The 14,369-nt window shown below is 48.2% G+C and overlaps 1 protein-coding gene across 3 annotated transcripts in view; it reads left to right on the top strand.

The window, feature by feature from the left end:
- The first annotated feature begins 1,617 nt into the window (after positions 1-1,617).
- The window catches only part of NKAIN4 (sodium/potassium transporting ATPase interacting 4), a 52,565-nt gene continuing 39,813 nt past the window's right edge, over positions 1,618-14,369 (top strand). For 2 of the 3 annotated variants that reach the window (XR_004409620.2, XM_033010422.2), the window contains exon 1: positions 1,618-1,944. Coding sequence is in view for 2 of the 3 variants with exons in the window: in XM_033010422.2 (XP_032866313.1) it covers positions 1,891-1,944 (54 nt within the window). In the remaining variant the exon portion in view is untranslated. The remainder of the gene's footprint in view (positions 1,945-14,369) is intronic. The other variant, XM_033010421.2, reaches the window with a different exon arrangement.

Genomic DNA, 14,369 nt, shown 5'->3' with positions numbered 1-14,369 from the left:
CGCTGAGTGAGACCTCCCTATGCGGTTTGTAAGGAATGTTTCATCTGCATTCATTAAAAAATAAACTGGTCTTTGTTCCAATTGCCTCTGCCATCCAAACCCCATCTTCCTGGGAGTACAAATACTGCCAGAGCTGCTTCTGTCCATAGTTTTCTTGGTGGATTAAATGAAGGGTTTTGGAGTGTGTATTCCTTTCACCAATAATAAAATGTGGTTTATTGTATCTGACTACATTAATTGATGCCGCAGTTATGCACAGTGCACAGGTCAGATAATCAATGTACTTTACCATTTAAAACCAGTAGCATATGTGATCAATTCAGAGTCTGTCTCCTAATCTCAGGTATCGAGTTTGCTTGTTTGTTCTGTTTCTCCCAGTGGCTGATTTGAATAACAATGATGTCATTAATAAAACGTTTTTAACATTCATAGCACTTTAGGACTAATCCTGTTTCCTCGAGGTATAGTCAGACACTGCTTTCCTTGAGTGAAATGATAGAGCTATAATTGAGCTGCCATCTCCTTCTCACACTGCTGTAGGAAGCAGTGTGGCGTGCTTATTTAAAAGGGAAGTGGTACTGGTCACTCAAGGTACAAAATCTCACCCCGCTTTGAACCCCGAAGCAAAACCCTGACTCGCTTTGGAGGAAGAACGAACAGCCTGAGAGTAACAGAGCAAACTGTCGTGCAGCTGTTGGAGTCGCCGGTAATTGCAAAGAGACGACACCATCATCAGAAAAGTCTCTCCCAAAGCTTTTTATCCTGTTGTGTTGAGCTTAGCCACAAGCCTGTCCCAGTGACGGTGCGTGACCTGCTCCTCGTGCCAACCAGAACCGTGTACGGCAGGAGGGCTGCCGTGATCCCATCTCCTCGGGACCTGCTTCTCCTTCTGGAGGGGAGGCAGCATGAAGGACTCGGGCGCCTGAAGGAGATGCAGGGTGTGGTGGGTGGTTCAGAGATGGTGCTCAGGTAGAAGCTCTTCTTGGAAAAAGAGAGATGCTCCCCTGCATCCCTCTGCTACTAGTCAGCTGTGATTCATTCGCAAGCCTGGGTTTATACTTTAAAATTCCCATAAATGTGCATTTTAAAGAATTCCTTGTCTTATCCCCCTTTCTGAGTTCGCCTTCCATGTGCACTCCCACTGACAAATTTTATGGGGAGAACCATTGTGTTTTAGGTTAATGCAAGGCTTCGTGATTTTTAGGGTGAGCATGCCAGCACCTGCAAGGGGAGGAAGGTGATGGACGCATGTGGAAGGGGGAGAGGAGCTCCTGATTCCCCTCTCCTGGGGTGCCCTATAGGTTCTGCGTCCTATAGACACAGCTTGCCTGCCCAGCCCGCCCCTCTGCCCCGGCACATACCGCCCCCCCCCCCCGCCCCCCCCGCCCTCCCCCGGCCAGCGGCACAGCCAGCAGCGCCCGGGGCAAAGCATCCCATCAAAGAAAAAAAAAAAAAAACAACCAAACCAAACCAAACCAAACCAAACCAAACCAAACCAAACCAAACCAAACCAAACCAAACCAAACCAAACAAAACAGGGGTTGCCCCCCCCAGCCCTCGCCAGGGGAGAAGGAGCTGCCCCCGGCTGCGCTGGCTCAGCCCCCCCGGGGGAGGGCTCCGAGCATCCCACCGCGCCTGCGGGGGCTCCGGGCCCGGCCAGCCCCCGCCCCGCCAGCCCTGCCCGCATTTGGGCCGGCAGCCGCTGCCGGAACGTTGCCCTTTTAAGCTGTGGCCCCACTTGCCTCCTCCCCGGCTCCCGGAGGGGGGCTTCGGCAGACTGACAGACCGACAGACAGACGGACCGACCTTCCCCCACCGCCCCCCCCCCCCAGGTCCCGGCGGCGGGGCCGCAGCGAGCCGGGCTGCCTCTGCCCCCGCTGCTCGGGGACCATGGGATGCTGCACCGGGCGCTGCACCCTCATTTTCCTTTGCACTTTGCAGCTGGTAAGTGGAGGCGCTCCGGGGTTTGGGGGGGACACACGGGGGCGGAGAACGAGGGGTTCGGCTCCCCGGGATGGGAACAAAAGGGGTGCCCGCTGCCCCGGGGCCGGGAAAGGCTTCGGTCCCTCCTCAACTTCGGTGGAGGGATGTCAGGCTTTGTTGCGTGGGTGCCTAAAACTCGGAGAAACGCTTAGAGGGGGGAAGGGGAGGGAGGGGAGGGGGGGGGGACACCAAAAGAAGTTCTCAATTCATAAGTTTGTGCTTATAAAGATAAAACTAAAAAAAAAAAAAAAAAAAATCACGCCGGGAAAGGAGCCCCGGCGGGTTCGGTTGCGATGTTGCAAAGCAAACCAAGCCAAAACTTGAGATGTGCCCAACCCCACCGGTACCTGCAGCCTCTTCCATGTCCAGCTGCAAGAAAGGGCTCGCCTGCATCCCGCCCCGCTCGCCCGCACGGGAGGGGTTTGTGCTGCCTTGGAAGGAATTATTTCAAACCTCCTCGGGATGAAGTGCTTAGAGAGAATGTGCTTATAAATATACATATATTTATTTAGGAATAAACTTCCCGGTGTGCGGAAAGGGTGGTCCCTGGGGGGGGGGGGGCGCGGGTTCCGCGTCCGCATGACATCTGCGTACATGATAACGTGATAAACAAAGGTCTGGTTGTTCCCCGAGTCTCTGTGCATCCAGGCTGGATCTGGAGGGTCCCCTTCTTGTCAGTAGCTAATGGGCTCCAGGGCTCCTCCAGCCTTAAAAAGGAAATGACAGCATCTAGGTATTTAATTTCATTTACTTCTTTCAAATTTGCTTTCGTTTGGAGCATTAGCAGTGTGAAGGAAAGGGCAGGCTTCCTGCTAAGTTCTGTTGAATAGTAAGCTAGTGCCAAGGGGTGAGTCTGGTTAAAACTCTTTTGTTTTGGAGTTGCTTGCTGTGACAGCAGCGTGTTTTCCGCGAAGGGACGGCGGGCGCTCTGCTGAAGGTGGGAGAGACCCTGTCGTCAGAAAAAACGGGAACCTGCTAGTCTTTAAAATGTAAAACCTCAGCCTAAAATTGAAGGGGAAGAGGGTGGGAATGCAGCCCTGTTAACTCTGACTAGCACAATCGGAAGATGTGGATGGAAGATTTGACTCGTAGTTAAACAAAATCCAGAATAGAAGTGGTGGGGTTTTCTTGCACAAAGCGTCTCGCTAGGCATATTTATGAGCAAGTTGAATGGCTGGGGAGTGTATTTAGTCTCCTGGATTATTTCTTTTGATTTTTCACCCATGATCACAGAAGAAAGAAGTTGTACCCTGTATTACATTAGAAATTGGCATCTCAACACTCACTGTCTCTTAAACCCATCACTATGTCATCCTGCTCTAAAGCACACACTCACACTGGAAAAAAAAAAAAAAAAAAAAAAAAAAAGAGAATAAGAAAGAGAAAAAGCCAGGAGCTGCTGGTGCTGTTCTTATTTCTGACAAGCGTGGGAGTTTTCTCGTATCCAAGAAACAGGGACAAAGAACCCCCAGCATTTTATTTTCCTTAAGACCCTCCTCCTTGAAGAAAAGAATCAGTTTGGCTCATTCTTAAGCAAGTTTGGATGCCTCGGCCGTAGCGATTTCCCATGGCACTTGCTGGGTGAATTGGTAGAGCTGGAAAAATGTGAACTATGGTGAGGGAATTCCTGGAGCCACGCTCCGATGGGGGTGAGGTCAGGAGATCCTGGCTGGTTCCCAGCAAGTGCTTGGGTGAGGGTGAGATCCAGCCTGATGCTTTTTTTTTTTTTTTTTAATATTTTTAAGCAAACTTTATAAATTGTTACATCGCTTCCACATCAGTACAACCAAGTGACCTGCAGGACTCGCTACTGCTCAGAGTAGGTTCTGTTAAGACAAAACATTGAAGCAATCAGGCCAAGATCATCAATAAATTATAATGACGTGAACTTCCTTTGTTCCCCTCGTGCCTCTGCTCAGCTTCATTTAATACTTTGAACCCTTCACGGTCTTTCCTGTACGTTGCCAAGCTCTGTGTCTCCCACTATTGAAGTACCAGGGGTAAAATCCTGGCTCCTCTCTGGTCTGTGGAGGTTTTGCCTCTGGCTTAAACGGGGAGAGGATTTCAGCGCTGGGATTTCATACTTCAGTTCTGCAGCACCCCACTATGTTTCTTTACATGTTCCCATGTCTGTTCCTCAAGGCTTCACTGGGGCTTTTTATAAATGACAAATGGAAACATGAAACAACTCCCCCCCACCCTGCCAAGAATCAAATTAGAAATTCAAGTTGCAATGCTTCGTAGAAATTGTTTCTTAGGTGCAAGTATCTGAGTGACTGTGTGGGGAAGTGTTTGCACGCTGCAGCCTAAATGTTTCCCTGGGAAAAAAAAAAAAAAAAAAGAGGCAGAAAACAAACATATTCATCATTGTAGTGTATGCTCCCAAAGAAAAAGTTTGTGATCCAGTCAGAGAGCAGAACAACGTGTGAATTCAAGGAGCTGCGACACAATGCGAATACCAAGTAGATCTTCAGCCCCCCACGGGCTGAGCACTCGTGGTGCAGAGAGAGGAGGAGAGCTGTATGCATCTGTCTGAAGAAAATCAGGGCTGACTCCCCAGCGGTTTGCTAATCAAGGGGGGGAGGGAAGGCTGTAGTTTGAATAAATAATTTGCCACATTCCAATTTTATGTTATTGTTTCCTTGAAACGTCAACGTTCGGATCTTGCTTTGCCATTCGGTGCTGCAGGGAGGCTGCAAGAAGGTTCTGGCTCTCCCTCCCCTTGATCCCCGTGTGTGTGACTGTCCGTAATCCTTCCCTTCTTCCTGATCCATCCCTGTCTTCTGCAGAAGTTTGGGTGAACATTGGCCCAGGTCAGGGCCACCCGGCAGACGAGTTTATCCTCAGCCATGGCATGAAGGAGGACCATCAGCAGAGTGTTTGTAGCCCAGAGTTGTCACCTCTCAGGTCTCACTTTGCCTGAATTCAGGTGCTGACATTCCCTACAGCAGCTCGCCAGCCCTTGCTCACCCTTCCCAGCCTTTGGGCAGTTGCATATTAAGTTAAAAAACTTAAATGAGTCATAGGCCTCTCCAGGAAAAAAATCAGGACTCTGTAAGAGAACGTCTGCAGAGGGTTAAGAAATGTCCCTTGTAAAAATTAAGGTTGAGAAAAGCTTGTCAAGGGCAGGATTTCTGAATCTGAGTGGTGTGACAGAGACTGTCGCACCCAGCAGGACCACGGACTGGGTGGGTCATGGAGGGAAACCACGACCAAGGGTTGGGTCTCAGGCAGGGAGATTTTAAAAAATCATTGATTTGCTTCTTTCCTCTCTACCAGCGTGTGATTGCACCCAAACGGTGTATTTTCTGGAGCAGTAAGTGATTGTGCACTGAAGGCACTATGTGAATTTATTTCCACCAAGCATGGAAAAATTCCCTCCCTCCCCATGCCCTGTCCCAATAAATCAAAACTCTGTAGTTTCTTTACATTCTGTCCATGGATTGAGAGCTCAGATGCCAAGCAAAGCCTGGAGACAATTTTACAGATACATTATAAATCCCCCTAGAATAAGAGCTTCTAATGGAAAAAGTGACTAATACTGCAAATGAGCACAGAACAAGGCGCCCTGGGACGGGACTGCATATTGAGACTAACCAAAAGTAACTATATACCTTTATTTATTTATTTTCTCGTGCTCTCTTTCTCCCTCACTCCCTTCTCAGTGATGCCTTTTTAATCTCTTACAGAAGGGGGGTGACCAGTTCTGGAAACTATTTGAAACCAGCACAGATCCTTCTCTAGCTACTCTCTTGTAATTGAAGCAGTCATGTCAGTTTGATCGAGGGATAAAGTGATGAAGAGCACGCAGGGGGTGAGGGCAGAAGGAGAGTGTGGCAGACGGGCAAGTGGGATTGCATGGTAAGTCAGGATCTGGGCAAAAGAAAAAAAAAAAAAAAAAGAAAAAGAAGAGTTAAAATAAGTGGAGTCGACTGGATCGGCACACGTGGGCTGCAAGAGGGAGGGTGGTAGAGCATCTTTCCTATCTGAGGTAAGGAGCGAGAGCAGGATTGCAGCATCTGGACTTCGGGGGGGTTGTGGAGATGTCTTTCTTGGCTTCCTCCTCTCCATCCCAGGGACGTTTGAACTGGAGGCAGGGTGGGGAGAACAGGCCCCGTCTCTCCCCTCCCCTGCAGCTGCCTCGGGAGCTGGGGCAGTTTGGTGCATGTCCCGAGGGAGCGCTGAGCTCACGCAGCTGCGGTACGGCTCAGCACAAAGCGTTGGAGGCAAGAGCAGGTGCAAGGGGGAGCGCAGCGTCCCTTCGCTCATCACGCTGCTCCGGACCCCTCCAAAATTACCTTGTGCTCTCCCCAGTTGTTTATCTTCTCCACGCTTCGTGCTTAAATGATAATCCTTCTAGGGAAGGGACTGTCTTTCATGTATACGCACAGCACCTAGCACCATGATGGCTTGAACCTTTCCTGAAGTCCTTGAACAATACTCCAGGCTAAATAATAACATAAGTCTAAAGACTACGTTTGACAGATGCTGTCTTCTCCGTGTCTGTTCCAGACAAAGGAAAATTAAATCTGTGCCAATAATAGAGCTCGTCAGCATTTTCCACTGAAGCTGACTTTCAGTAGAAACCTGGGGATTTGACTAAATGAATAATTTCATGAGAAGTATCTGCTTTCCATAGACAATTCTGAGTTTTTCTCCCAAGTTTTGGCCAGAACATTTTGGCAAAAAGTCAAAAATGCGCTGGCAACTGTTTGCTGTGCTGGCAAACATTTTTAATTCTGGAGTTGTGGAGCTTTTTTTACAAAAAAGTTGAATTTTTGCATGAGATTTTTTTTTTTTTTCTTTTTTTTTCTTTTTCTCGAGCAGCTGGAGCCAGTACCGCTGTAGCGCAGCGGTCTAAGCCCACGAGCAGCACAGGGGAAGGGGAGCCTGGGGTATGTGTTTCGGACGTGACCCGTTGCCGCTTGCGCCTTGCCCCTCAGCCCACATCCACGTTTCCCACCGCGGTGGCGGAGATCGCAAATGACTCACAGGAACCACGTTTCTTTGTGTCCTCTAACCAAACCCATTCAGACCAGGAATGAAATTTGGCAAAAGCCACAACCCAAAGAGCTGCTGAGGGCAGGGTGGTATTGAAGTCAACTCTTCCTGGAGAACCGGGGCTTTATTTCAGCTGACGCAGCGTGTTTGCCTGACCACTCTTGGATTTCTCCTGGTCACTCTCTGCTCCTTTGCCTTCCCCTTTCTCCTCTGTCCGAGTACCAGGGCCATGCAAGAAGAGAAGGAGGCAGTTTTCCCCCAATGGGGAACCTCTCACCCTGGCCAGTGTGGGGTTAAGGGAGTTGACGTTGCTCCATTGTGTGCTAATAATATACGGAAATTCGGATCCTTTTGGCTGGGGTGCAAAATGGAGGCCTTCCAAGAATCTGCTCCAGGGGCCCTCAAGTAGGAACTCTTGGAGAACAAACTGGATAACAAAGGCCAGATTGTGATCGCTTTTCCTCCAGGAAAACCCTGGAATAGCCCATTGCTTTTCGAGCACTTAAGAAAATGCATATGATCCAGCAAGAAGTGCCCCAGCTGTAGCAGTCCCTTCTCCCATTAACAAAACATTAGGTTTGAGGTCAGTAGAACTGAAATTTTCTTTTTTATTAAAAAAAAAAAAAAAAAAAAAGAAGAGAGGTAATTTGTGATTTAATGTCGTTATGCTGGTGGGGTTCCGTTTGTCCCCCTCCTCCTGGGCTGCAGTAGATGTGATGAGCACACCTAACTGCACAGGCTGTGTCTCTGCGTTTTAAGTTTGGTACAAAGAGTTTTCAACAGTGGAAACTTTCATCTCAAAAGTAGCACATTCTTCTCCCATTCCCCATCTCCAGAACACGAGGAGGAAAAAGAGGACATTTTGGGGAAAAAAAAAATGAAAATACTCTGGCATTTAGCAATGTTTGCTGAAAATGATGGGGGGGTTTATTGTGCCAAACCCCAAATATTTTGAACTTCTCAGAAGTGTTTTCAAGCTTCTGTAAAAAAAGTTGAAAAGTCTTACTAAAAAGAAGGTGGTTTAGTGTTGTTTTTTTTTTTTTTTTCTTTGGAGTTGTGCACTCTGGGAGTTCTCGTCTTCCAAATATCTCTGACATCATCATGTCTCCCCCAAACCCAGCTTGTGTCAGGGTTTAAGGGGAGAAGTCCTCAAAGAGGAAGCACAGGCTCGGGTGTTGCTGCAGGGTAGTGCCTCGCTGAGTTGACTCATCTGCTCCTAGGCCAGTGGGTTTTGGTATTTTTGTTGTAGAAGAAAACTCAATGAATAAACACCCTGCAGAATTGCCAGTCCAAGATATTTTGTAATCATTCAGAGTCGTAATGCTACCTTAAAGTTCATGAGGTTTCAGAATGAGAATAAATGATGACTTTGCTTGTTTATTGAGCTTTTGTAAGGGTCAGAATCTTATTTCATCATCTTCTTGCCAGGGATAATAGTAGGGATTACAAAATCTGGGATTAATAGTAGTAAAAAGTAGGGAATTGGTAGTAGTAAAGTAATAACAGGAAAGTAGGTAGTAATAATAGGGATGAGGAAAAAGTGAAATGATTGAAATATCCGGCAGAAATCTCTGAGATGGGGTTTCAACAAAAGCACTGCTTCACACCAGCATGTCGGATTTGTGTTTCACATTGAACATGCAGAAGTCAATGGTGATGTTGCTCTGGCTTCTCCCTGCGTTAGCTGAGCCCTGGACCCGCATCTGAAAGGCCTCGTGAAGAACAGAAGTTTTATTTTGCTTTATGTTCTGAGGTTTCACAGAGTAGAGAGGAGCAAGCAGCAGCTCTCTGCTGGGGCAAGATCAATAGATCCTCCCTTGTCTTCTCTGTAGCTCATTAACATCAACTGTCTTTTCCAAGGGATTCTTTTTGGTCTCATTTCCACAAGGACTTAATTGCCATTTTCCCGGTGTCTGTGGCTTGTTCTCAGCACAGCTGCTTCTGTGTCAGGACGTTAGACACAAATATGTTGTTTATCAGCGAAGCGCACGTCCCAGATTTTCTCTCAAAGGTGAGGATTCATGGAAATGAGGAGAGCAGCTTTTCTGATCCCCCCCTACCCCCTTCATCCTGGATGTCGTGTGGCTGGACGTTGTGTGGGTGAAGCCAGGTCTAGTAATTGAGATGTCAAATTCCCTGACACCTTTCGGCTGAAAGGATGATGGTGTGGAAGCGGTGACCTCCGCTGCCATCTGCCACAGCCTAATGAAAATATACTGTGGGAATCAAGGCAGCAGCTTGTCTTCGTCACCTGCTTGGAGAAGGCAGACGTCAGGAGTTGCTGTGCCAGCTTCCCTTGCCACTTTTCAGCGGCTGGCCAGCCCTGCAGGCAGCTTCCCACCTGCTCTCCAGGCTCTCTCGGGCCATAAAAATATCTGCTTTCTTCCCTCTATTTTTTTTTTTTTTTTTTTTTCCCCCTCCAGTTTTTTCATCCATTGCTCAAAAACTAGAAAACCAGGACCGTCATCATATTTTTTTCTGCACCAGTGGAGCAAGCACACAGATGTCTGCCCAGGCCTTGCTTTTCAGAAGTGTGGGAGCACAAGTTGCCACCACCCTGTCACGGCAGCGAGCAGGCTCCGCCGCACAGCTATGGGGCAGGAGGGTTTTGGGGGGGTGTGTGTGTGTGGATCCAGCCTTTATGCTCTTTCTGCACTTCGGGGCAGCTCCTCACCATGCAGACTCGCCCCCCTCCTTGCTCTGCCCTCAGAGGAGATGAGAATGAAGCTGAGGATCCCACTGATGATCCCTGGAGATGGGATGCCTGGAGCAGGGTGAGCCAGGGCTCCTCATCCTGGGTCGCTCCATCCCACCTCCCACAGAGCTGCCCACGAGCTCGGTCTCCCAGGTCAAGGAGGGCATCACTCTGCGACAGGGTCTGTTTTGTCAGCACAGTTCTCCAAGACCCTTTCTCTGTCATTGTGCCATCCCTGAGTGACCTGGGACATCGCTGACCTGAGGAAGGTTGGTCAGAATGATACAGGACAGACTCTCTCCTTCTTTAGTGGACACCTGGGCAACCAGTCACCTGGTCAAAGACATGAAAAAACAAGAATTGAGTATTACTGAGGATAGTTGGGTTACACTTCTCAAGAGATAAGTACACTTAATACAAAATAAATCCTGGTGCTCAGATGAATACATGGTTACAGCAAATATACAAAGCTTGGGAAGATGCCTCCTGTGACCCATCTCTGGGGAACAGGGACCTGTCCTGTGTCTGTGGTGACCCTGACAACAGCCTTGGACCCATTAAAGCGTCTGGTGCTGAATTATATTTTCCAAGTGCTATTCTCTGGAGATAGTTCATCTGTAAGCACCATTTCATCTGAACAGGGAAGGTGAGATAGAGGACACTAAAGAAGGGGGATGGAGCATTTTATTACCCACAGAGAACTTATAAAATATTGAGTGTAGCCTTGCATGGAGTGCTCTGTATGGTGTGTTCATCCATCACAGATAAACAGCTTCACCACAATTAACAGTTTGTCACTGTCTATCTTCAGCTCCACCTGAAAATTACCTCCACAGTAATCAGAGCTCAATCTCAGTACCGGGATGGTTGACCTATGTGGAGACCAGGAGGAATCTAATTCCTGTCCTGACTCAGATTTGCTCGTATTTAGGAGGTTTGGACATTATTCCACAGTATTACAAGAAGAGCATTGCCCTGGACATTAAGAATGGTTTCCTTGTGTTGGGAGAATATTGGGTTGTACTCTAAGGTTTTCAGGCAAAATTTTCCCCTACATGAAGCTCAGCAGATAGATGGTCTTTTTGTGGAGGGTATGTGGCAGGGTCTTTGCTTAATATTACTGCTGTGGCCCAGATACTCAGGACTGACTCCATGCTGCGGGGCTTGGGAGCATCCTCTCCTCCTTTCAGAGATGCTGGACCCTTGATACTTCATTAAGAGGGAAGTAGTCCCACTTTGGTGGAAGCACCACATGCAACTGCTCCAAGGACCAGGATGTAGTCATGGGCACTTAAAAAAACTTTTCTGCTTCCCTGAGAAGGAATTCTTGAGTGAAGCTGGCTGGAGGAAAAACTCCTCATGAACCAAAGACCCACCACAGTAGGACAAGAAAGAGCTGGCTTGGCCTCACTGGCTTTGACCTTCATCTAGAGGCCATGAAGGCAACGGAGACCACAAGTATGTGTGTACCAGCTAGCAGGTCCACAGATACAAGGTCTAGGTCCATAGGCTGATTAACCTTGTGGAGGGTGACCAAGACCTGAGTCCTCAGACTTGGGTGGACTCTTGCACTTCCCCAGAACTCCAAACACCTTTGAGGTTGTGGGCCAAACACCTCCTGTCCAACTGCAGCGCAGAACAGCTTCTCCTGCAGCTCTTACCTGGAGGATGGTGTAGAGAACACCCAGATCTCCGGCCAGATTTGAAGGCTGTGTATTTAGGTAGCTTGCATGAATATCTGAACTACTGGCTACTTAGCCAAATCAAGCCCAGTTCCTAATTTCCCATGGCTACTGGTAATCTGTTAGCAGCAGATTTCCATGTGTGAGATGAGAATGGGCTCTGACAGGCGGCTGGCATCCCTAGCTCCAGCAGACAACACACTTTTTGTGATATCATTGTGGGAAAGGCAATACACCTGCTTATATTGTGTATGTACAGAATTAGGGGAGAAATCTGATTATCCTAATTACTCAGAAATGCTAAATATGTGCAGAATACAGTTTGGCTAATTAGCCTGGGAGATTGCTGGCTGTTCGGCAGAGAGGAGAGCGGGTGTTGGGAGAAGTGTAATGGGAGTTCACAGTCTGTTATGTGCCCTTTGCTTTCCGAGCATGTGGAGAAAAGTGAGCATGGGGTTTTGGAGATGTGATTGCCAGCCTTAAAACAAATTACAAAGCTGGGAAAGGGCAATTCTTTTTCAAATGTCTGCCACTTTTTAGGATTCTGGGTCTTCAAGTCTCCCATCTCATTATTCTGAGAGGAAACATTCAGGAGAAGGATGGGTCTGCCTCGCTGCGCAAACAGCTGGCGAGAGCCCCTGCACGACACCTTCTCAGAGGTATCTGATCTGCGTGCTCTTTATCCTGCCTTTGTGCTGACACAGGCAGATTCTCAAATGCTCTCAGAAACCCGAAGAGACCGTGGTGGTAGCTGGTTCCGTGAATGGTGCCGTTTCATTTGCATTTAATGGGCTCATTTGCACCACAGCCGTGCACGTCAGAAGAGGTCTTCTGGCCCCAAATCTGACCTGCTTTTCCCGGAGATGCAGAGGACGTCAGGCAGATGCTAGGCAGGATGGAGGTAGTTCATGCTGAGTTCCTCTCAAGGTACCAACCCCCAGGTGTCTGGACCCAGAGAACCAGGCTGGTTCCTCCTGCTCTGTGCGGGATGTACACCCACCAAGCAAACCAGAACATTGCAGGGGAGGGCTGCAGGAGCCACACCAGTGCGAGGTCGGGACAGCTGGCACGCAAAACCCGGTGTGTTCTTGGGTCCTACAGTCTACACAACGCTCTGCCATCAGACCAGAGCCCAAACTCAGTTCTTCTGTGTATAATCAGTGCCCAAAATGCACATTCATCCATTGCTCCTTGTAGCATGCTTCCTCGTGTCTTTAAATAACCCTGAGTGCCTTTTATTCCTGACCCACCCAGAGATTAACGTCTACCTCGAGCTTTCCTGGAAAGGTTAACTCTCCTGCTCCTAAGTCACTGGCCATACTCAGTGTGCTCAGGATCAGTCCTGCTGTCGGTTTAAAACAACATTAGCTGGGAAGTTAGCTACATGAAGCTACAGAAGCGTTGGGGCTTCCAGGGCTGCCACTGAAACAGCTTAAAACTGAGTTGTGTGACAGCTTGAAAGAATAGATAGGGTGATATAAAAACTCTGCCATGGCTTCAGACAATAAAGACTGTGTCTCCCTTCTGATGAATAATGGCTCTTTGTTTTATTCCTTAGATGACAGGGCTGTTACAACTGCTGAGAACTATTCCAGTGCTAAATATATGGCTGTGTAATAAAGGCTCTGCAATCTATGAACTGGGACTGAATGGATACTTGAGTGAATCATTTAAAGTACGATGAATTTCTGAAGCAGCTCACAGTGACAGGAGTTGGAGGGGCAGTAAACTCTTTTGCAGATCGCCTAGCCAAAGGATGCTTTCCTTGCATGAGATGTAACCCAGGTTTCATGGCTGCCAAGATTTTTCCTCATGGTAGCTCCCATGGCCATGCAAAGTTCCTCACTCCCAGTTTTGGACACTAACCTGCAAACAAAGGGCATTTCAGATGGAGCTCCAGTGTTTGGTGGTGAGACACTGTACAGATTTTCTAGCAGAAATCCTGGAAACCCAATCCTGGCAGACTCAACAGGAATGCAGCAGTAAACCCCACGTCCAACTGTAACCCAGGGCTGAGAGTTCGATGGGATTTTGCTGGACCCCATCAGAAATAGTGATAGTCTGGAGCCTGCTACGCTAAGGAGGAAAAGGCTGTTTCTTACTGCCTCAGTGTTGCCACGCTAGTGGAAGAGGTGATGCACAGATATTGTTATCACTGATCTGGAGTTCACTTCAGAGTCTTGCCAGATTAAACCTCCTTGACATTACTTAATGTAGTGGCAAGGATTTGAATTTCCATGATGTGGATTAGCACTTTTCGATTTTAGCTAAGCTTTGCAGACAGACCTGCAAGCAAGAAGATCAAAAGACTTGAAAAAAAACTGGTCGGAAAGTTTGGAGTAAGGACCGGCCAAAGACGCCGTCATTCCAGGGATGAGGGATCGTCTCGCACCTCCAAGGGGAGCGATAACAGCAGGGAGGCAGGGCCATGTGTGGGTGAAGCGTTGGTAACACATGCTGATAGAGGACAAGTCTTTGTCCCCTTTTGTGGCTGGAGGAGACACAAGAGTTCATGAGTGCCCCACGTCTGAGCTGCTGCCCCGCGGCTTGGTGTTCAGTCCCTGCGAGGTCACCAAACTCTTGCACTGCGGAAGACACGACCGCTAAAGACTTGCTGCAAATGAACTTTGTTCCCCAGAGCTGCCAAAAGTGGCATCTATTGACCAGCCTCTGTTTTAAAGGAGGAGGAGGAAGGGGAACAAGAGAGGGAAAAGAGAAGTTCAGCTTTGCTGTTGAATAAACCATGAGCCATTGAGGAGCTGCAAGTGGGCAGGGGCAGCGCAGAAACGAAGGGGATGCAAACGTCATGCGAAAAATGAAGCGCAGGAGGGGCCTGGCCATTGTGCGACTCTCTTGGAAACTTAATTGGAGAGTCGGTTGGTGGGAGGCCAAAAGATGTATACAATAAAAGAGAGACACTCGACTGGACTGAAAATGCAAACAAATTGGGTAGCACAACAGAAGAGATAAATTATGCTCATAAAATAAACAATGGCTGAGTGACACTG

The sequence above is a fragment of the Tyto alba genome, unplaced genomic scaffold, assembly GCF_018691265.1.
Source record: "Tyto alba isolate M040663 unplaced genomic scaffold, T.alba_DEE_v4.0 Super-Scaffold_33, whole genome shotgun sequence".
Taxonomy (NCBI): Eukaryota; Metazoa; Chordata; class Aves; order Strigiformes; family Tytonidae; genus Tyto; species Tyto alba.
This window is presented reverse-complemented; position numbering and strand designations above follow the sequence as displayed.